Source organism: Pleuronectes platessa, chromosome 1 (assembly GCF_947347685.1).
Source record: "Pleuronectes platessa chromosome 1, fPlePla1.1, whole genome shotgun sequence".
Lineage (NCBI taxonomy): Eukaryota > Metazoa > Chordata > Actinopteri > Pleuronectiformes > Pleuronectidae > Pleuronectes > Pleuronectes platessa.
Window position 1 is genome coordinate 12,834,586 of NC_070626.1, and position 23,794 is coordinate 12,858,379.

The following is a 23,794-nucleotide window of genomic DNA, read 5'->3' on the forward strand; positions in this document are numbered from 1 at the left end:
TTGTTTTTATATTTAATTTAATTTAATTTAATTTAATTTAATTTATGTATTGTTTTACATTGCTTGTACACGTTTGGAAAAACAGGAGAAAAGTCGTGATCCCGCGTTGATAGGTGCAGAATTGTTCCTCCTCAAACTGAGCTGGGCTCCAACAGCTGATCAGCACGTTACGCAACGCAAATCCCATCCCTGCACTGAGTGTGCGCGTGCACGGTGACAGTGAGCGCACTTGGTGACTCCGCAGGTGACGTATGTGTTTTGCTGGAGCAGCAGCTTGGCGGCGGTGACGCGTCTGGGTAGGGAAAGCTCGAGCCGGGGCTCAGTGTGTATGTGTGTGTTTGTGTGGATCTCTCGTCCGCCTGGTGAGCACTTCTCTGGCTTGAGAGCGGGATAACTGTCAACATGTCCGGGGATAACGAAGACACGCAGACGGCCGAGGACACATCGGTGGATGAGAAGGTAGCAGTGCAGCGTTGGAGGACATCGAGCCGCAGCGGCACTGACTTTATTAAAGCGAATGCTACGTTAGCCATGTTAGCCTTGTTACCCCGCGCTCTCCATTATTAACGCACCAGCCAAAGCTAGCCACCGCGCCCTGGCTATTAATCCACCCGCGTAACGACACTGCGTTAGCGGCTAGCTGCTCAGACGTTCCTCGGGCTGATAACGGAGCGAATGTTGCAGGTGGTTGGTGCAAATGTCAGAGCTGTCACGAGCTAATGTTAGCAGCTCTCCAGCCGCCAGGCTAACTGTCATGACATTCACACACTGGCAATTCATCGGCTACGGTTAGCTCAGCTGCTCACGTTAGCCTAGCTCAAATCCACAAATGTGTGCACTGTGTTCGGAAACAGCAGTATTATTGTCAGCTCCCAGTGGTTACCACCGTTTCTCTGCTAGTTAACAATCAAAGTTGTCCGTAATGTTGTCAGTATAAGGTTTAAGCAGTAAGTGTAAGGGTTAGCATGTTAGCATTAATGCCAAACGACCACTGAACACATGAAGCCCACACAACCTATGTAATGCTCATTTCAACCTGACAGGTGAATGGTAAACACACGTTGTTAAATCAGTTGAGTTAAGTATTATATTGCACAGATCTAATTCAGATGATGTTGTAGTAAACGTGTGTGGAGGTCTGATATGGAGTCTGCCAGGTTATTTCTATACTGCAGTGCCATCACCTGCCACATATTTCAGTGGGAGTCTGGAGGCACCTGCTGAATGTGCTCACTTGTTGTGCAGTAACTGTGCTTTTGGAGTATGAAGTCATCTCACAGCCTCATGCTCGTCTTCAGGAGGTCCAGGAGAAAGTGATCAGCCCGGAGAAGGTAGAGGAGGCTAAACTGAAGTCCAGATACCCGAACTTAGGAAATAAACCTGGAGGATCGGATCTGCTTCGCAAGCGCCTCCAAAAAGGGGTGAGTTATCTCTTTTCTGCTAAACAATCAGACTTCACCAGAGGACACTGACATTCTTGTCTTGTGTCATCACACTGAGTCTTCAGGGCATATCAGAATCCATGCTGCTTCATGAAATAGCTCCAGGTTCACTTAATAGATAATTTCAAATGTAATTTGCTTAACGTAAGTAGAATAAATCTTTAATAATAACAAAAAACATACCTCACAGTATGATATAGTTAAAAATAACCACACCGCCAGCTGCAATTTGCAAATGATCATAAAGTTGAATCGTCAGCGCTACTGCTTTACCAAAGCCTGGACTTTTTAACCTTCACAATGACGATATATATTGCAGGTATAGTTTTAGATGATTAATTTGTCCTAAGTGTACCTCATTTTAATTGGCAATGAGGGTTAGAGGTATTAGATGTTTTATTATGCTATATACAGTGTTTATGGACGGTCGTTAAAATCACTGTTCATGTCAAATGAAAATATCAATAAAACACTGCTGCTGCCTCTCAAATGAGGGTTCTGTCTGATTTCATGACTTAGTGAAATCTTTGCTTCCTCGCCAGCAGAAACACATAACTGAAGTTATAATTAATTTATCTTGCCTAAAGGGCTTACCTACTGTCACTGCCCTGTGGTGCTGCTTGTCGTAAACAAATAGAAGTTGTTTAAATTCAGTGATTTCAACTAAAATCCATGGTCTGTATCTTCCAGGTTAATAAACACACTGAGTGTTTCCTCCGCTTCCAAAGCATTTACAACAGTTCACTTGCGAGCAGACTTGTTCGATGCGTTTGTTGGCACAAAATTGTGTATGTCGTTACATGTCTCCTTTTGTGTGAATGATTCAAACAGGACCAAAACAAAAGTCCAATGCTCCAAAGTGCAGCCAGTCAATCGGGAAACTCCACAGTGTATGTTCAAAATAAGATGAAAATTTTTGCCATTTGCTGTCTTGCAGTGAATGTAACCATCTAGTTAATTATAAGCAAGACTAGCTTGAAAAATGGGCTTAAGATACTAGCAAACCTGTATATGTTACATACTGTATACTCAGTTCATTTCTCAAGATCATTCAAGATGATTATTGTCAGTTTGAACAACATGAATGAGTGAAAATGTTTGCGGGGAAACTATCCATCTAGATAAAGTTTAGATGGACAGTAGAATTGAGACAAATAAAAACATTAATAGAATAAAAATGAAAATAGTTTTTACAAAGAAATTACAATGATGTAATAAGAAAAATTTGCACAAAAAATAATCGAGTGAACATGCAATGTAAATAGTTTTTCTTTGCTGACATTTATCAAATTGAAAACTCACTATTAACTGTTTGCATTAATCAGTGGTGCTGTTCATTTCTCACAGTTCTGTTTAAAATGTGAGTTTTATGTCTCTCTACAGCAAAAGTACTTTGACTCAGGAGACTACAACATGGCTAAAGCCAAGATAAAGAACAAACAGTTGCCAACAGCTGCACCAGAGAAGACCGAGATCACAGGGGACCACATCCCCACCCCCCAGGACCTGCCCCAAAGGAAACCCTCACTGGTCGCCAGTAAACTGGCAGGCTGATGCACCCGCAGCCCTGACATCTCCTGCAGTACCTCCCAGCCCTAACCCTTTCCACTCAAGTCTCAGAGCTGTAACATTACCTCTCCCGCCCCCCTCTCTCCCACAGTTCCACCTGTCCCCAGCGTCTGCCTGGACCCATCTCGATAAAGTCCCACTCCTACCACTCAGTGATTCGGCTGGCTGATCCTTTTAAATTTTTTCATTACTTCCATGTATTATCATACACTGAAAGACAGGACATCCAAGTGTGAGTGTGATGAACGTACTGTGACTCTTCTGTACGAGGGATGGATGATCGATACCACAGCGTTTACTGCCCCAAGAGAGGGGCAAGAAGCAAAAGCTGCATCTTGAGTGGTTAGAGGGCTTTTGGTATATACATCAGGATTCCACACAGGAGTGTGTACGTATGTATGGGTGCATGTGTGTGTGTCTGCTTTTGTTCGGCACAGGGGCAGACGTCAGCCTTTTAGAAAGTTTAACATCATATTTGTATCATTCACTGTATGTCCTTATTCTAAATTATGCTGTCAATAGGCTTGAGTGATTGATTGAGTATAGTAATCCAGAGGCCAAGCTCAGTTTTGTTAACACTATGATTGTGAAAGGGGGAGGGGGGGACCATTAGGTGAAGGCCACAGTGTCATCAAGAAAGAACTGCATATATGATGTAGGGCTCCTTAAGGCGTATCTCACTGAGCTCAATTCATGAAGGTGCTGACATGTGCAGACATATAAACATGCTGAAAAAATCTCTGGTGCTACATCAAATCTCAGTGGCAGATCTATGGTTCATTCAAAACATATTGAAACCAAAAGAAGGGGATGCCATTGTGGGCTTCACTCTGAAATGTATTGTTGAAACTTTGCACTCTATCTGTGATGTGCCAAGCATTTCAGCCTCAGGACGACCCCGTCCTCTCCTTGGGTCAAAATGTCTAGTTCCAAGTTGTCATGAGTGACTCATAACCGTGCTGGTAGTGGGGTATACAGGACCTGAAAGCTCCTGTCAGTAGGGACCAGTCTTTCTGCTGTGTGAGCAACAAATCTATTGTTAAAAAATTACTGGGAGCCTCTCTTGGCATTGGGAACAAGGAGTTTAATGAATTATGGTCATTCATTTCGAGGGGGGGGGGGGGGATCTTCTATACTCATACATTAAAGTCATTTTATCTTTAAATTGGCCCCCTGTAGTGCTTTTCAAGGGTCCTTGCTGACTGGATGAAGTTTACCTGTCATGTGGTAAATCTAAGCTAGCACTACATCCGTCTGAGCTGTGCATGTATGTGACTGCCCTGCTGTCACTTTATGCCATTTTGTTTTGTAAATAAAATAGTTTTGCACAAATGTTTAATTTTTGTGTCCTGTGTGTGATATATTGATGTGTTTTAGGACCTTTTGTATGTTTAAGATGAAAAGTTCAATTGAAAGATTACAGACGTAATGTTTCTTTTACAATGCTTTGAAAACTGAGACGGGGAAAAACTTTCCCAGGCAAAGACAACATTGCAATCACGTTAATTATATATTCCATTATGTGATTGTTAGACCAGTTTTGTGGCCATTATTGATAAAGATTATCCGAAGCGCCAAATATATAACTCCAGTCAAAATGATAATTGAGACTGGAGTTCTTTGAGATTTTGTATATTTGTAATGGCTGATTGAAATATGACATAAGCCAAATTCTGTCATATTTGACAGCAGAAAGTCAAAAATGACGTGAATCAACCTCTCTTTTGATGGGCTCCAAACATATTTAAAGAGACTTTATATGCATTCCATGTATATATCTAAACCTCCATAAGGGTTCGATGAAAGATCAGTATACCCATTCAGTTTGCCACAATAAATAACTTAGTTTTGTAAGTCATGAAGTGACATCTGAAAAGTTAGTTAAAAAAAATTGTATTCATAGAAATGTACTTGTTTCAACAGAAATATAGATACATTTCTTGGATTATGCATGTCCACAAAGACATGTGGCAGCTTTAAATCTGCCACCGGGGTCTCACCACAACAGCAAGAGACAAACCAGTTGCTTTCTTTTATTTTTCCAACACACGAGAAAACAAATTCAACATTAAACTTAAACTTGCCAGCACTGTCTGCCGGGCATATTGGCTTTTCAGCTCTGTCTTGTCCATGTGTCTCTTTGTTTCTCCCTCGCGTCTCTCCCGTGTGTCTCCCGTGAGATCCCTTGGTGTCTCTCCTCTGGCAGCTCGGCTGCTGCCTTTTGAACCAGAGGATCTATCAGCTATCAGCCCTCAGCTGGTTAATCATCTGGTACAGGTGGAGATGCTCTCTGAGGTTTACAAAGTGCTTTGACAGACAGAGCAGACACAGGATAGACACAGGATCATCACAGAGGGTCAGACAACTACAAAATAATAACTTAGAGGATGATGATAAAATAACAATACATATACATATATTGTAAGATATACCGCCCCATGCAGAGGAGAAGACACCTACATAACACAATGCATATATTAAAAAAAGAAATAAATTTGTATGATGTAATATGAAATGTAAAATATATCTTATATTTTGTCTATTGAGAAATAGAGCCATTATAAAAATGATATACAAATTAAATTTTACAAGAATAAACAATAATGAAAAGGTGTGTGTTCATGTTTTAATTTCATGTAAAAATTCTTCTTAGTTCAATATATATGGTTGTATGCACACACACACACACACACACATATTTTTTTGTTTGGCGTATGAATAAAAAGACAAATCTTTTCTTAGGATGTTGTTGTTGGTGTATTACGCAGGCTTGTCCGCCGGGTGGCGCAGTTACCAGGGAGCAGCAGCAGCAGCAGCAGCAGGGTCGCTGTGTTTGGCTGAATCACTTCATCCATCATACCCACAATGCAAAGTGAGACGGCAGCAGCCTGGAGCAGCGTTTCAGGACAAGTTATCATGGCGATGAGAGACGCATCTTCTCGCTGAGCCCCACAGCAGCAGCGGCAGCAGCAGCAGCAACGGCGGCCACAAAGGCATCTAAGGAGTCCTGCCCCTGCTTTATGAGCACACGCACCGGGGCCCGGGCCGTGCGGGGAGCTGCGGGAGAGTCAGTCCATATCGGAGGAGCAGGAGAAAGGACATAGCCGGTGGCCGCAATGGCAGCGTCGGAGCTGTACACCAAGGTAAAGACAAGTGTACACAGCCTGTTAGCATGCGGGCTATACACGGCTAGCAGCCGCTGCGGTGAGAGCGACCTGTTCAAATGTGCTGCTTATTTTCACAGTAAGAAGGCGGAGAGGAGGACGTCAAATCTGTCTCTGTGTGTGTGTGTGTGTGTGTGTGTGTGTGTGTGTGCGTGAGTGAGCGCGCGTGCGTGAACCTTTTTATGCGTATGTGTGTATGTTGGCAGTAAATGAATGAAAACGCTCCTGAAACCTCATTTAAAAGCCTTTGTGCATGAATCTGTCGAAATGAGACGTGAGCTCAGCGCTGAGCTGGTTCCGCTGAGAAAACGATAACAGATGCGACCCCCCCCCCCCCCCCCCCCCCCCCCCGTTATTTATCTGTTCATTTATTATTATTGTCCATTATCTCCATAACTAGATGATCTCTTCTCCGGGGCCTTCGTAATGTACACAGCCCCCGTCTCCCGGGTCCTCTGCCCTCCCCGCACTGCCAGCAAGGGCGCTGGGATGATGATGATACAAAGGCGGTGCCAGCCATCATGGACGCTCCAGATTTACGCTTTTAGAAGCATCATATTTGGCTTTAGGTGAATTCTGTGCATCTTTACAGCCTCTCGTTACTTCCTCACGTTGTTGCTGTGGCTGGTCTGTGTTTGTCATTCGGGATGTGGGCAGGTTGGGTACCTCTCTGAGATGCTGCGCTCGTCGCAGCATCCGGACAGTTGTAGCATCCTCCCTTCCCTTTAGCATCCGGGGCCCTGCAGCCTCAGTGTGGCTCACTGAGGAGAGCATGACACTGCTGCTAATGATGAGCTCGGATGCTGCACTGAACACGCACAAGGTCACCAGTGTTGATGCTCCAGCTACTGTAGTATTTTTATGACTGGAAATGGGAAACAGAGGATGTGTTTGTCTCTCTCAGCGTGTATGTGTGTGTGTGTGTGTGTGTGGAGGGAGGGAGATGAGTCACCAATCTTCCTCTGTGACAGCTGGTGTCTTCAGCTTGAATAACGGCTGTGCTGGAGTACAAAACGTGACAGTATGTGTTATTATGATATTTGCGACTGAATTTTCTTTTTAAATATGCACCCAAACTGCAGAACCACAGTGTATTTCAGTTATCCAGCCCCCTGAACCCCTGTGGTCTTCCTGTGACTTCTCGTCAAACATGTTGTCTTTAAACCAGATGACACAGGTTTGAACCCTGTGTCAGCGAATTGCCTCTGTGGTGCAGTTCTGCAGTCGAGCCTCACCCCTTTAAGGAGAGAGAAAAATAAAAACACAGATTGGTGTTCAAATTTGGTACAAACATTCACAATGAACTGATTAGATTTTGGAGGTCAAAGGTCAATGTTGCGGTGTCCTCACAAAACATGTTCTTGGCCTCTTGAACATGAAGTCTGCAATTCCTTAAATTCTGATCAGTCCTTCAAAGATGAACTGATTATATTTCACGTGTCAAAGGTCAAACACCTCATTACTGTGCAATATGTCCGGAACACCTGAATAAAAGACTTGTCTGACTTACAGTGTGATATTTGATAAGTCTGTGTGTAAAATAATCACGAGTTGCACCCCTATAGTTTTAAGAGAAATCAGGATTTTCTGCCTCAATTTGAAGACAAGAATTCAAAACAATATTTAGATGCCAAATATCCTCTGCTTGTTGCCAGCTTTTAATTTGTCTGTCCAAATACCATGAGAATCCTGTTGGGTGTTAAATGGTTTGAACAGAGGAGACTTTGGATACATGGGTCAGTGTGGCTGGGAGACCTAAAGTTACTTCCTGCTTTGAATAGTCGAGTCTGTTTCAGAAGTCTGCCTCTGATGTCAGAACCCTCTCTGTGATTTACTTTTCCAACGCATGGTTTTAAAAACACTCTGCCCTTTGTGTGTGGGAGTCAGCCTTATAGAAGCTTATTGAGTAGGTCCGAGATGTTGGGTTAACACGCACACGCACACGCACACATGCACACACACACATGCACACACACTCAAATACAGACCATTAGTTTCAGCCCTGGTTTGGCTCCTCTTTGACCTGAAAACCAGTATAAAGAGAGTTGAGTCAGAGGTGAAGACTTTTCAGTAGCCTTTAGTCTGTCTCTTCCATCCACTTTGAGTTAAAAAAGTAAGAAATAATCAGTGTCAACACTATAGTCAGAGGTGTTGAATGCACAAGAGACCGTCTAGGAAGGAAGAGGAGATGGAAGTCTATTCCCCTGGAGATGGAAGTGAGTCGAAGCTGGAAAGGTTCTTCCACACATAAGCTCAAGTTTGCTTTTAAAGGTTTGTTTTGCTGTAACACAATCAGAGAGCATCTCCAGTAATTTTAGTAGTACTATATTTAACATTTATTCCTGAACCTAGGCTGAAAAGAAAAGGTTTTTTCTGCAGATGTCCTAAATATTTCACGAACTTACTATGTAGGATCCTACAGAAAGCATTTTCCTGTGATTGCTCTTCAGACAGCTTTGATCTGTCTGTTATAGTAGACTGTCAGTCATTCGCAGGAGTTGGTAGAATCTGTAGTTTATACTTTTTCACAGTTGGCTCATCTTCATATTTTATATGTACACATGAGAGTGATATCGAAGTATTACTTATGTCACAAAACATTTCTTTCATGATTTTGTGTCCATGATAATTGAAACACAGCACTTAAAATATATTTGTACTGCAAGACAAACACATTCAGCACAACCAAATCTCCAAGCGAAAATTGAAATCAACAACAAGTTTTCCTAAACTACAAATCAACCGTATATTGGACCTCTGGTCACATAATGGTGGCAGCTGTGGCTCAGGAAGTAGAACAAGTTGTCTACTAATCAGAAGGTCGGTGGTTTCAATCCCCAGGTCCTCCTCCAGTGTTGAAACCCAAATTAAATATTGAATTCAGTAGTAAAAGTCTTCCCAAAAAATAATAATAACATTTGAATGATAGAATGATTTCAAGGAGAACTGGCTTAAGTTCATATCTAATCGAATCACATGGTAAAAAGCTGCTGTGAAATTACAAATTATATATATTTTCGAAGATTATATTTGTAAAAAAGATTTGTAATTTTATGATGGAACTAAAGGCAGAATTCTCAGTAAAGTCTTAACAATATAGATTTTGGAGGCCAAAGCCGATACTGATATTGGAGAATAAAAAGGGAGACGGACATAGAAATTTAATTTAGGCTTGATATTTTACACTTAACCCATAAACTTTATTATAAATAACTATAAATAACAAAGAAAAATACAACAATATATAGAACTTGAATTAGGAAGATAACATTCATGTTTATCTTGTTTGGATTGTTTATTCTGTAAAACAGAAGTTTTCCAACATAAACCCTGATACCAATGTCTGTGAAAGGCTCATATCTGCCTGTTTATTGGACAGCAGGAGAATCAATCAGGTTCTAATTCTCAGCAAAAAGAAATTCAATTTGATATCTGAATACATTTCATACTACGAAACGAGTTTATGTAGCTACAGTATGTAACAGAAAAGTTAGGTAAGCATTAGGTGGTGAATCTTACATTATCTAATGCCTGTGGCTATTTTTTATTTTCTCTATGCTCTAATTTAGAACATGTGCATTAGATTACTGAGATAACATGGTTAAAGTAATTCTGCAGTCCTGTTGTATATGCTCACCAGTAGTCATTGCCTTTCCAACACAGATGGACAAACCAAGGCAGACGCACAAAGAATTTTTTGACGATATAGAGATTCCAAGTATTATGATGTCTAAGCGAATGTAACAGATAGCGAACAGAAACGGATATTAGTTTTTAGGAATTAGAATTGCTCAAAGCGTCCTACAGACGTCACAAAGAAGTTGCTCTTATCTAAACCACTGACACATGCTCTTATTGCGTGTCTTGTGTCGTCTGTCACACGGTTATTTGGAGTAATGTCTGTGGTTTTGGGGAAAAGTGCTGTTTGCTCGCTGTTAAGCGTCTGACTGCTTCAGAACTCATGTGATAGGGGAGGGAGGCTCACAAACAAGATAGACATCATGAATGGCCAGTCATCTGTCACAGGGCGAGGAACTTTGGGGAACGTCAGTGAGCGCTGCTCATTTCTGCACACACAATGGAACGGTTTCATCCCTCAGCGAGTTCTGGAGCTCAGCGCTCGATCAGTTAGTGTTCTGACTTGTGGCTGGAGTCACCCAGAAACCAGCAGACTCACAGCATGAGCTAGAGGCTCCATATTGAATCACGATGAACCGGGAGTTGGAGTATATGTTTGTTGAAGTAAGTTTTTGCTTTTATGTTTTTAATTTCCTATCCCCTTCCTACATTGATTAATTCAGTAGATATGTAGCAGATACAGCATGTGATGTGTGAAGCTGTTACAGAAGAATCAAAGCAAACAGAAGAGCCACTTTCTCTTTTTAGCTCATACAGTCTGCAGATATGTGACGAGTGGTCTGTAAGTTTTGTTCTTGAGTTTGGTGCTCCCGGTCCTGACACACCCTTCTTCAGGATTCATCTGTTATGTCACTGAAATCAGTATAAGAGCTTTCCATTCGCAATTTTAGCCTCAATCTGAACAACAACTAAGTCTTTGTTTCACTTTGTGAAAATTCAATCGGTAACGTAACATATCACACACGTACATGTAGATACAGGGTGGCACATTTGTGTTGCAGGGGCTTATATTAGCTTTTTTATCATCTGTATTGCTGTTGTTGCCTGATTTGAGTTGCAGAATGGGAGCTAACATTTGAGTGTCACTAATTTAGGGCTGGGTTTTCTGATTACACTCAGTAGGTCTCCTGTTAAATGATCCAATCCTAAGATCAAACTTTTAGCATATTTACATGTAATGAAGCTTTAACCATGTTGTAGTTGGTGTAGCCATCCTTCTGCAAGGAGATCTGTCCATGCAATACATTAAACATGGCAGAAGCTGCTCCACTGAAGGTAACGGCAGGTCCACACGCAGATGTCTGGTCCTATATAAAAACTCTGAAGTCAGTGAAAAAGCCGGACAAGAGCAAAGATGTATATGAAAGATATGCATATAGGAGGTGAAATACACAATACCACATATATCTCTGAAACTGTTTAAAGAGACATCACAGGTCAGTTATCTGGAACAAACTCCATGGAAGAACATCCAGTTCTCCATGTTCACATGTGGACATTTGCCCCAACAGGGTGGTTTAAAGCATGTTGATGGCTTCCAAAGCCTCATTCATTAATAGAACCTCACTGCATTTTACCATCATGTGAACAGTTCAGTGAGGTTGTCCCTAACCTGCAGAAGTGAAACAAAGCATCGCACCACACACAGTGGATTTATTTAGAGTTTATCCCTACGTGATGCAGAAAAGCTTTGTTCGAGAATCGCAGCAAAGTGTGAAACAGGGTCAAACAATTGATTTAGTTTGAACCTATTTAGGTTTTGTTGACTTGAGCTTGTTGTCTCTGCACCAAACCCTCTGCACTCATATTGAATCAAAAATTGATAGTATATCATATTTTATTAATGCACCAGGTTAGAGAGTTCCTTGTACATTTTACAGTTTGACTCGTCTGAGAATCTTTTCACATCCATTGAAATAAGTTTTGCAACTAAAATATCTCAAACTGAATCAGAAACAAATGAAATTTCAAAGTGAATTAAGAGGTTGTGTAACAGAACTGAATCCATCTGTGTCTGGTATCAGAATTTATTCCTTTTGTCTGCACTAAAAAATCTCGGCTGTTTGCTGACATGTGCCTCCATTCTGCCATCCTGACATAACCTGCACAAGTGAAGGTATCAGGTCTGACTAAACTAATGTGATTAGGTGCTGGCCGGCATCATAGCTTCTTAGTAAGAGACTCTGATCTCTGGCAATCACAGGCACGCTACTTGTGCCGAGAGCCAGTGAGTTAGGGCAGATCACCGGGTGCCGTGAGACTGTCGAGGGTCCTCCCCACCCAACTCTCCAGCGGGGGCTAAGGTCTCTAAATCTTGGCGTCATGCTGCGTCTACCCAGCTGAGCAGAGAAACAGCAGATTCTCACATGAGGGGCATCATGTGACGAGGCTTCTGCAGTCTGAGACTCCATTGACCGCTTTACTGAGAATGTGAGCAAAAACACTTCTCACATTCCACTGCAGCGGCCTAGATAGCTGCCGCTGCCAGCCTGTGTTTTAATATTGAGCCACGTTTATGATTTGTTTTGTGATCTTTTTCTGAACAGCTCAAAAACTATTTAATTCTCTGAACGAGTACATTTTTGCAGAAAGTTAAGCCACATGGATGAATAAGTAGATCATGATGAGACCTTTTTCATTTCTGTAGCTATAAGAAGAGTTACCTTTTTTAAATCAGTACAGAGGTAGCATTCAGTATATTTACAGGTAAATTGGTGCGATAGGCATTTATGAAGGAGACCTACAGTTTGATAAGTAGGAGAAAACCCTGTGAGAGTTCAGAGGAGGCACAGCAGGCCAGGGCCACTCCGGTCCAGCAGTGAAAGCTCAGAGCTCAGTATTAGCAGGGTGAAGTCTCTCTAATCTGCTGTTGACTTTGTGCAGATTTGTAAACTCTTCACCTCTCCCTGCAGTCCCACTCTTTATCCCCAACACACACACATAGAGTACACTGCACGCACGCACACACGCACACACACACTCCCAATGCCCTGATCTTTGTGACCTCTAAACCTCCCTCATCCAAGGTCCTTCAGTATCAGAAATGATCCGACACCCAGAGGTGTTGCAGGAGAAACGAGAGCCAAGGGGATTTGTTAAATAGCAGAAATGAACAGGACTTTCATGTTACCTGCTGAAATGTGAAGAGTTGAAAAGAAAATGTCCTGTCAGTCATTTTTCTTTTATATTCAGAGATTGCAACCATCTTTGGGCTCCACTTTGTGGCATCCATCTTTGGATGAAGTCAGTTTAATCTCATATCTTTTGTTGAAATAAGATCGTATTGATTCTCCTCTCTTTCTTTCGGATTCTTAAATAAGTCAATGTGCAGCAGTAGCAGCGTGCTAACCTGTAGTCATATGAAAGTGAAATGAAATTGCGGTGTAGTTGACTGAAATAAGATTATCCAGTGTTAAAACCTGAGCTAGCCTAATCAGCTCCTGATCCTTTGTCTCAGTTAAACCAGGATTAGTATCCGTCCAGTCTTGTACCTTTAGAAGCAGCCTTTTCCTGCTGGGAACTGACTGCTACTATGAGGCAGGACGAGATACATTTAAGATGATAACAAGCGAAATGTTACTACCATTTTTTTCCCATCCTGATACAGACTGCAGTACCTGAACTTTGAATGTTAGCATATATACCGACTACAGCTCTGATACCTCTGCATCTGATATCTGTCTTGAAGTGATGATGTTATCATTGTTCTATGGCCTGGCTGATGTTAAACCCTTTGAAAAACCAATAAATACAAAGAATGAATGTCTTATAACTTCTTTTATAATTGTTTATTGTTATTATTGTAGCTTATTCCAAGATAAAAAATGTAGGAATACACAACAGTTTCTCATTTAAATAGCCTGAAATTGTATTACATACAGTGCACTGTACACATTTTATACACGGCCTGCAATCAGCTCTTCTTGGCTTCTCTAAATACAGTACTTTCTTGGGGGGAAAAAATTACATTTAATTTTGATAAACTTGTTTACTTTAAAGACTTGGTAAGTTATATTTTATTTCATCTTTGTACTGACCATAGGTAATATTTGAAATAGAAACGATTGATTTTGGCTACAAACGGTTTGGCCCCATGATTGATCCACTTTATAGGGACACTGCCGATTTTACTCATCACGAGGAGTCGGCCAATAAAAACAGATGCATAATGTCCTCTGTGGCTCCGGAGGTGCTTTCAGAAGTCTGGGAAATTAACCCTGACTAGGTCCCATTGATGTCATCAGGGTCATCTCAGAATCAACGGAAAAAATAGGCGCCTCTGTTGAGTTGCATTTAAAGCTGCAGTGATTGGTTGATAACTGATTAATCAGTTGGTCATTTATCAAGCGGTTTATCAAGCAAATTATTGGTAAATCAATCAGTTATGATGCAGTTGCATTATGTCAAATCTTAGCTCCAGAGATTTTGAATATTAACCGCAAGGGTGTCAAAGTCTGAATATCTTTGCTTTTGCTGCTTTAGTTTTGATCATTCTTGGTTGAGCCTGTCAATTGTGATTCACTCAACTTAATGAAAGATCAATAGTAAAATGCTGGAGTTGATTCCGACCAGATCAGAAGTCACTATTCTTCCCTGCCTGCCCCTGGAGGGAAAGGAAAGCAATTATATGCTCAGGCCAGGATCACACTGAATACATTGAAGAGCATCAGTTACTGGGTGAATGCAGATCAGAGCTCAATGTGTTGCATTGTTTTCATGCATCCCCCCCTAATTGTGATGGGGCATATGCTTGTCTTATTAAATGTCCTTCTTGAGCTCTGCAGTGTCTGCTCAATGTTTATATCAATAGAACTCCATCACATAAAAATCATGTGACCACTGCATCAGTGTTACCCCCCGCCCAGCGCGCTGACAGACGAAAATACAACAAGAATAGAGACCTGCAAATACAAATTGAGCCTCTGATTGGCTGCTGGAGTTCACAGGCTGTGTGTTTGTGTGTGTGTGTGTGTGTGTGTGCGCACTCTTGCATGCAGCATATGTTGGGCGAGGTCAATGCAGAGACACTTCAGTCATATGATTTCTGATGTCATGAATGATGTCACCCTTAACAAACCAACCAGGTCATCATCCATCTCTCTGAGAGGCAGACTCTGACTCATCACATTTCACTCTCCATTTTTCAGACGCTCCTCTTTTTCATCTTGTGTTTCACGGTGGTGTGTGTGTGTCTGTGTGTGTGTCTGAGTTCCATCCTTCATTTCTCCTCTATATACTCAACCCAAATATGGTCCAGTGCCTCTGCAGCTGCATTGTGTCATTGTCTGTCTTTTTCATCCCACTCTCAGACACGCAGACACACGCACGACTGTACATGCAAACACCTTCACATGTTTCACACATCACTAGGTGTCAATCATGAATTAGTTAACGCTGACATATGCCACCAATCAGCACGTTTCTTTTTCTTTCCTCATTGCGTGTGCGTGCGTGTGTGTGTGTGTGTTTGTGCCCGTGTGTGTGTGGATAATTATCAGGATCTTGAATTCTGCTCAGTAGCACAGTGATGTCTCTGTGAGGTGTGATGCTGCTCAGAGCTCAGTGTAGCTATTTTTAGCCTTGGTCCTCCCCCTCCATCACGCCCTCTATGTCACTCTCCCTCTCTCTCTCTCTCTTTCTCCCGTTGCTAGGAGGCTGTCCCAGAAGCCAGCCTCTTTAAGGGACCAAAAAGATGAAACGACTAACGAAATGGTGGAATGAGGATGGAGGGGGGTTCAGAGTTTTTTGGTTTTCTTTATTCGAGAGCTTGCTCTAAGTGCAGCCAAACGCTTTTGAGCAGGAGCAATATTTGAGAGGAAATGGTTCAAGGTATAGCTTTAAAAAGTCTTAATTCAAAATGAGGAAATAAAGCTCTCAAAGACTATAAATAGAGTCTGCTTGAAGGCTATGTTCTTATAATAATAATATAACAATATTGATATGATAAATCTTTTATTTTATTAAATGAAATAAAACATAATTTAACCTCTAGGTCCAATTCAGGCTGACACATTTTAAACCTGATACCAAAAACTATTTTAAAATGAATGATTGGCTCCTAACCCCTGAAAGTGAGCTTTGGTTAATCTGTCATATTTAATTGCTGTAATTGGGGGGGGGGAGGGTAAAGACTTCTCTAATTGATGGTTTACTTGACAGACAACTGAGCTGCGAGCGTTTGTGTTGCACAGACGTGAGGTTGTGATCTGTGGTTTGATCCTGCTGGTTCTTCCTGAGGGTCCTCCATTGTTAGTTGTTTAGCTGTTTGATCTGTACTCAGCTCATCGTTTTACTCTGTGTTTCTCTCTATGTGTGAAGCTTTATCAGGAGTTCAGGCAGCAGGATCCCTTCCTTCTGCCTCGTCCCTTTATGACTTAACTTCGATGGTAACCTCCTGATTTCTCTCCATCATTTCCTCTATCCAGATCCCTTCATTCACAATCTCCACATCACCACATCTGACCAATGATCTTTCTGCCTGTCTTTCTCAAACTAGCCTATCACTGGATTCTGTTCTTCAAAAATAGTTGCAACCATCTCCTGTTCTGGCAGTGTGTTTGTAGATGAAGAAGAGATCACTAAGGAAGGGCTCCTTCTTGAATCAACAGTGGGCATCTAGAGTCGAATCATTGGTGTTGCCCCTCAACAATGTTTTGGTAAATCAGCTCTAGACACAGAGCCAGATCCCCGGACTTGAGTTCAGGATGTCAATGTCAGCTTAAGCCCTATGGCATGAGGATGGAGGACTCAGCGCACTTTTCTCCTTTCTGGGGTTTGGCCTTCTACGCCTGTCAACATCCCTCTAAGATAGCGCTCCAAAATCCTTTTGAACAGTGGCCTGCAAGCACTCCAGCACCTCTTGGAGGGTTGAGGTAGTCCAGCACTTATTATAGCTGATAGTGGTTGGTGTATATTCAGCCATATATATAAGCAATCACTATCATAAATATTTAATTGACTTCTCTCTTTCATTTCATTAGTAAGAAAATGCATCACTGTCTCCGCTTGTAAAATATCCACCATGTCCATGTGTCTTCTAACCTAATCCCAGGGACCGTCTCTCTCTGTGTTCCTCTGTGTGTGTAATTGCACGGTAGAGGTTGAGTGAGGGGAGACTAACCCACCATTAATGTAGCTGGACGGCCTCTTCAAGTAAAATCTCTGTGTGGGAAACACAGGTCTGTTAGACCGAGTTTTCATTTCCTGTTATAAAACCCAGAATTCAGTTCTCCATAGATAGTGTGTGCGTCTGTGTGTGCGTGTGTGTGTGTGTCTATATATGTGAGGAATGCAATATTATAATAACCTCATAAACTTTACCCAACTTTAACACTACTAATTCCCCATGTAGTTATTTTTTCCTTCATTATTCTTTACTTTTAAATGTATACACTACCTCTTCCAAGGAGGTGAGGTGTTTGTTTGATCCATGTACAGAGTATCACGGCCATGTTGAAGACACGGTTCAACATACAGGCCTAGAAACCTCTACCTACCATCAGTGCGTAACAGACAACAGGGTCTTAGCCGTAAGGCTTGTTTTTTTTTAGGGAACCAGCGAGTGCCATTCTAGTTGTTAGATTTACCTCTGTCTCTTCTGTCTTAGCTGTTACTCAGTGTCAAACCTAAACCGCTCTGCACTTAACCTCACCACACTGATCACGCTTTGTGATATTCCTGCAGTGGTGGAGAGAGAAAGGGATTTAAAAAATAAAAATGGGACAGATTGGGGCTCTGTGGGTGTTAGAGGTCTGAACATATGACTAACACTTTCAAAAACATTCACTCCGGTTGTCTGATCAAAGATGACCAATTGGTATTTTAGAAGTGAGAACTATTGAGCATGGGACAAAGACTTCCACTGTTTAACAGGTCTGTTCTCCCCTAGGCTATAGCTGCCATTTCACACCCCCACCGCTCGTCTTAATACTGGGACTGTATGCGTAAAGTGTGTGAGGATATCATGATTCAGATGATCAGTATGTGAAGCAGTGGACCAAATTAATTAACCAGTGTCTCTCCCGTTGTGCCTCACAATAAGGTCTTTCTGCAACGACTCAGTAAGAACGTCATCCGCCGTTTCCGTAACGTGGCCTTAAGAAGCCGTAAAATTGTTGTGGATCCTTCAGATAAAATCTGTGCTTATTGTCATGTGCTTCATTTCCCCAAGTACTCATGTGGACAGATCAAGTCGTCTTTACATTTCCGCAGTAGCAGTTTGCTGTATGAGCTTCATATTGGTTCGTAATTAAAATAAATCAGGCTCATTCGGTGAAAATCCTCCTTCATCTTCAGATTATAGTTTAAAGAATCCTAATCCCGTCGTCCTGTGGGTGTGTATGTGAGTTTGGACTCTTATACTTAATGTGTCTTATGTAGTGCTTAAAAAAACACATAGATATGTAGTTGAGAATATTTATTTGCCTTCACTGTGAGAGTTTTATTGTTTATCTGTAACACTGATGTTTTCCTTGGTGAAGCAGAAAAGTGTTGAGTCTAGAAGTTAAGCGTGTCCGTTTAAATGACTGGAGAGATGACCCGGCCATCATAGCTTCTGTCGAGCAGTTTATCCATAAATTCATAATAGATTATAATTGAGTGTATTAAGGAATACATTTGTTCCACATCTGGTTACGCTATTGAGGGACAATTGATGTTCACATATCCCAATCCTGTTCTTTATGGATTATTTCATTGTCTATGCTACATGAATGAACATGATTTCTGATGTCTTTTAACTTGCAACGTTGTTTTTCTCTCTTTATTTTGCGTGGCAGTTTGAATCTTGTGTAAGATGTGTGTTCGCATTCTAAAAAAAGTACTAGACAAATTTAATTGCAACTAGATTGGCTAGATCTCAGTAGATTGTAAATCTCCACCATGGCCCAATAATCTATTTATGAAACTTCATCTAAACTCGATTTACCTGTATCATTTCTTTTTTTCCGTCAAGACCCATCTTAAATCCTTAATAGTGGATTTAATTCCTTTCATCAAAATCCCATTTCCCAATCTTAAAGATAGTTTTGGTAAGTTTACCCATTTTCAGAATAACATTTTCTCATTTACACCATAAGACAATTTTTTGCGTGGGGAAACAGATAAATGTCAGTTTAAGTCTCAGTTTACTGTGTTATGCACACACATTACTTCCAGACTCGGTTTTCTGATAACCTCTTTTAAGTGAGGGCTACACACACACACACACACACACACACACACACATTTTCACTCTTTGCCTTTTAATGTCACATTGTGGTTTGCATTATTCTTTAGTCACTATACAGTCAACTCCTATACTTTTAGAGGTAAGGTGTTTATTTCTGTGCTTGTGTGTGTGTGTGTGTGTGTGTGTGTGTGTGTGTGTGTGTCTGTGTGTGTGTGTGTGTGTGTGTGTGTGTGTGTGTGTGTGTCTGTGTGTCTGTGTGTCTGTGTGTGTCTGTGTGTGTCTGTGTGTGTCTGTGTGTGTGTGTGTGTGTGTGTGTCTGTGCATTTGTGAGTCGGATTCCTCAGCCATGTGACCGGCAGTGTTCATCGCTGGTTCTCCACATGTCCGTGATCAGCTGATTACCTCCAGTCACAAGTCCTCAACGACCTTAAGTTTTATAATGAAAGTGTTCTTGCTTGGTGGTTTGTGTGTGTGTGCGTGTGTGTGAATTTTTTGTTATGATCCAGAACAGCATTCATCCGTTGCGATGAGCTACTTGTTCAACATTTCATTCCCACAACCTCACCACACTGGACCATTACAAGCCATGTGCTCATGATTGTGGAAACACAGAGCCCAATGTTTTCTCTGAGGTCAGGAACGGAGTATGAGCAACTGTCCTGTCATTCTTCTTTTTATCTGAACTGGGATAGTAAGCTGGGATTGTCTGTATACAATATAAACTGAACCAAAAGAAAGAATTATATTTATATTGGAAATGTAAAAAACCAGCACTCATGGTACTTAGGATAGTTTTTATCTTTCAAGTCCTGTATCACGTTTTAACCGAATCATTTGTATTCCCCCTCTGTCTCTGTCTCTGTCTCTCTCTGTGTCTCTCTCTCTGTCTCTCTCTCTCAGCGTGCTCGGGTGTGGATCCCCGATGCAGAGGAGGTTTGGAAGTCTGCTGAGCTCACCAAAGACTACAAAAATGGCGATGCCTCCCTGCAGCTCATGCTGGAAGATGGAACGGTGAGGATCACTGAAATATTTATGCTGCATTCAGGCACAACTTGGATGTTACAATTTCCAGGGTAGGCAAGTTAGTGTGAGTCAAAATGTGGAAACAACATGGATGCTACAACATTTGACCTGTTTCCTTTTTATACCTGTTTCCTTTTTATCTGGTTAACTAACCAAATACTGTATCACAAATTAAATGTTGCTAACGAATAATATGCAATACATGATTTGCACATTAATCAAAAGCTTCTAACATTAACTTTTGTCCACATGTTTTTTTCGTACAAGAAGTCAACAAATTGACAAGTAGACCTTTAAAATTAAGACTTTCCAACTCGTTGTTCTGACTTGAGGGGACCTTCACGCAAATGTATCCCATCAGTCCAAAATCAAACGAATGCGCTATGGGGGGGAGGAATCAGTCTCTCCCTCTTTAGGTTTTTTTCTTCCTCTCAGCTCTTTCTGTCACTTTCTCTCTCTCTCTGCCTCAAAGAGACTTCAAAGCCCTGCGTCTCATTAGCTGCTATTGGTTTTACCATTAGCACTTCCCACAAACGAGACCTGGTTACAAAGACGCCGCAGGGAGCATTTTAAACGTATAGTAGTGGATTTAATTCCTCGTCTAAGAATACAAACAGCCACCAGCATGTATTTCTTATATATATATATATTATTACTCTACCTCAGATTTTTGTATATGAAGAAGATTTTAAAATCACAACCGACACTCTGGAACAAAAATCTGTCTTTAAACATAATAGAAATAATGAAGTGACATTTATCGTGGTTATTATCGATAATTTTTTTTTATCATAGTATAAGTTTTGGCCATATTAGGATTTAGATTTTTCAAATTGAATAAGGTACATTTTTATAGCTAACTATAACATACCATGTCTCAGTTCACCTGCAGGGCCACCACAGCCACAGATTTAAACAAATCCCAATCGATCTCAAAGAGGACAAGCATTAATACATTCTCACAATCTCCCCCAGAGAATATATTATTTGAATTGCGAAATAAACATTTATTGCATGTTTTTCCACTATTCTATGAAATATATTTTTAATGTAGATTTTGATACCTTTCCAGATCCATGCAGATTAAAATTGTGGGATAGCTGCTGCTGATCAAATAACCCAATTAGTCAATTATCTGATCCATTCCTGGAATGAAATGTGTTAAATATGAGCATGAAAATGTACATGAGCTATGACGGCTGTTTCCACAGAAAGACAGTGGAACGAGAGCACAAGCAGTTCAACACAGCTTGGATCAACCAAGAGATTTTGTTAAGCTGCGGGACAAATCAGTAGCCTATCTCATGATGTTTCTGAGAACATGTTTATGGAATATTTTATAAAATCTTTTAGTGGGTGTGGACATTCTTGTAATTGATTATAAAAGTGGTTGCCTCTCTGCTGTTAGTCATTCTCAGACTGACCCAGGGAACTACAGGAGGTTACAGTTACAGACTATCTAAGAAGTCTGTCAATGGATCTTATCACACAACTTGAATCAACTCAATGTATCAGAAGGAAACGTTTAACGATGAACAATAAAAAGGACATGCCCCTCTCTTAGTTTGGTTAGTATAATGTTCAGTTAAAAAAATATTGATCACATTACTATACTATTACATTTTATACTGTATCTATAAAAAATGCTTGCGTCTGATTGGCTGACAGCTGTCATATAACTTTAAAAATCATGTATGAGGACACATCAAACATGTTTTAATGTCTTTGGGTCTGAGATAGTTTGAGTTCTTACACTTGAATATATAATCTGTGGAAGTGCAATCATGAATACATGTGTAATTTTTATTTAAACCATGTAAGATAATAATACACTTCTCAGGGTCAAATGTGCAATGATCTACCACCTTTTGTTCATTCATGAAACTACATCTGTGTCTCTGTTATAACTCAACTCCGTCTCTTTGGTTTCATCCTCAGAACATTGAGCACAATCTTGACCCCAAGACCAAGAACCTGCCTTACCTGCGAAACCCTGACATCCTGGTTGGAGAAAATGACCTCACAGCGCTCAGTTACCTCCACGAGCCGGCTGTGCTCCACAACCTCAAAGTCCGCTTCATGGACTCCAAGCTCATTTACACTTACTGCGGTACGAGATCCACTAACCTGCTTTCATGCGAATAATGAGCAACCGATAATTAGCAAAATACAATTCCTACCCTCTCTGTTTGGAAAGTAGCATAACAGTGATACCTGCTTACAGCCCAGTCCAGCTGCAGGTGGACTTACAGCTTTAATCTGTCATAGGAATCGTTCTGGTGGCCATCAACCCGTACGAGCCACTGCAGATCTACGGAGCAGACATCATCAATGCCTACAGCGGTCAGAACATGGGAGACATGGACCCGCATATCTTCGCCGTGGCAGAAGAGGCCTACAAACAGATGGCCAGGTTTGTGTGTGTGTGTGTGCGTGTGTTTGTGTGCATGCGTTTGTGTGCATGTTACCTGAGCAGCTCTCGCTCTGGTCTCCTTGTTGCTCAGCCCTCCCTCTCCCTTCAGGGTTTGTAGGTCAAAGCTGAGACAGAAATAGCCTCATATTGGTCTCACTGTCTCTCTTTCTCCCTCTTTAAATCACACTCACATTTTAACACTGGTGTTTCTCTACAGGAGCCAACCAGTCGATTGTGGCTCCACATGAACATTAACAGGACTGAATAGCAAGTTTAATCATCGCTCACATCTTTCTCCTTCCATGCTTTACTAATGAAGTGTCAGTTAAAGCTCAGTCTCCTTAAATCCAGTCATGCTGTACTGAATAACACACACTTTTTCATCTAGACCCTGGGAATATTACAATGTTGAAAAACACCCTAGCTGGCAATGTTAAGAAAGTAAAAAAACAAATCCTGGATCTGCACCAACATTGACTGGGTTCTTTCCTAACCTTTACCACATCCTTTCACCAAGTGTGTAAAACAAAATGTTGGTGTTTTTGTGTAATCTTACTTACAAACAAACAAACCAACCAACCAAGCAACAAATGGACTGGGGTGAAAATGTCCTTGGCAGAGGTAACACCTTCCAGCAACGATAGGAAGGACTGTGGTGTAAGAGTAGCAGCTCAAACAGTTAGACGGAATATTTTTCAGGAATTAATGATATTCATAGTATTTCATCTGTCACTTGTTTTTTCATCTTATCAGGGATGAGAGGAACCAGTCAATCATTGTGAGCGGGGAGTCTGGAGCAGGAAAGACGGTATCTGCCAAATACGCCATGAGATACTTTGCTACAGTCAGCGGCTCCGCTAGTGAAGCCAATGTTGAGGAAAAAGTCCTGGCTTCCAACCCCATCATGGAGGTGAGAACTTGGATTACCTTCAGTTTTCTATGAATCCTTGTTCCTATGGAAGTAAATACAAATATACTGAAAACATAAAACAACAAACATGTTTTGAACTTTTTGAACGTTTTGTAAGCATTTATTTCCAACATGTGTTTTTGTTGAGATCAACCTAGTAGAAGCAGCATATTTAAAATGACAGGTCATAACTCTCACAGGAAATCTGTTATACATGAAAGGAATTAGATCACCCCCCCTCCAACCAAAATACTGTCGTCAAAGTGGAAGTCTTCCATCTTTTTCCCTGGCACTTTGTGTGTAGATGCATGTCTCTCGGCTTAATTCCTCAACAGTATGCTCTGAAGTAAAGTTGTTTTGTGAATGTTGTCGTTTGTGCTTCTCTTCTGCCTTTGTCTGGCATTTTACTCTCCTCCTCTCTCCAGCCCTCGGGTGGCTCTCTCGCTGTGATAACACACGTCTTAT

The 23,794-nt window shown here is 41.2% G+C and overlaps 2 protein-coding genes across 2 annotated transcripts in view; both read left to right on the plus strand.

Annotated features, from left to right (window-relative positions):
- Window positions 1–244: 244 nt before the first annotated feature.
- On the plus strand, window positions 245–4,350 carry arpp19a (cAMP-regulated phosphoprotein 19a). The gene is made up of 3 exons (XM_053423850.1): window positions 245–459; window positions 1,299–1,421; window positions 2,826–4,350. Exons 1-3 carry the CDS (start codon window positions 403–405, stop codon window positions 2,994–2,996), a joined length of 351 nt encoding a protein of 116 aa, XP_053279825.1. The 5' UTR covers window positions 245–402; the 3' UTR covers window positions 2,997–4,350.
- Window positions 4,351–10,293: 5,943 nt separating this feature from the next.
- Window positions 10,294–23,794, plus strand: part of myo5aa (myosin VAa) — a 44,904-nt gene continuing 31,403 nt past the window's right edge. The window contains exons 1-5 of the mRNA XM_053426430.1: window positions 10,294–10,417; window positions 19,884–19,994; window positions 21,945–22,116; window positions 22,275–22,419; window positions 23,173–23,329. Coding sequence (XP_053282405.1) covers window positions 10,385–10,417; window positions 19,884–19,994; window positions 21,945–22,116; window positions 22,275–22,419; window positions 23,173–23,329 — 618 coding nt within the window. The 5' untranslated portion in view covers window positions 10,294–10,384. The remainder of the gene's footprint in view (window positions 10,418–19,883; window positions 19,995–21,944; window positions 22,117–22,274; window positions 22,420–23,172; window positions 23,330–23,794) is intronic.

Bases quoted from the DNA above. Each gene is read 5' to 3' on its own strand.
- arpp19a (XM_053423850.1), top strand. From the start codon at position 403: ATGTCCGGGGATAACGAAGACACGCAGACGGCCGAGGACACATCGGTG. The intron at 460-1,298 runs GTAGCAGTGCAG...GCTCGTCTTCAG, and splicing joins ACACATCGGTGGATGAGAAG to GAGGTCCAGGAGAAAGTGAT. The intron at 1,422-2,825 runs GTGAGTTATCTC...GTCTCTCTACAG, and splicing joins GCAAGCGCCTCCAAAAAGGG to CAAAAGTACTTTGACTCAGG.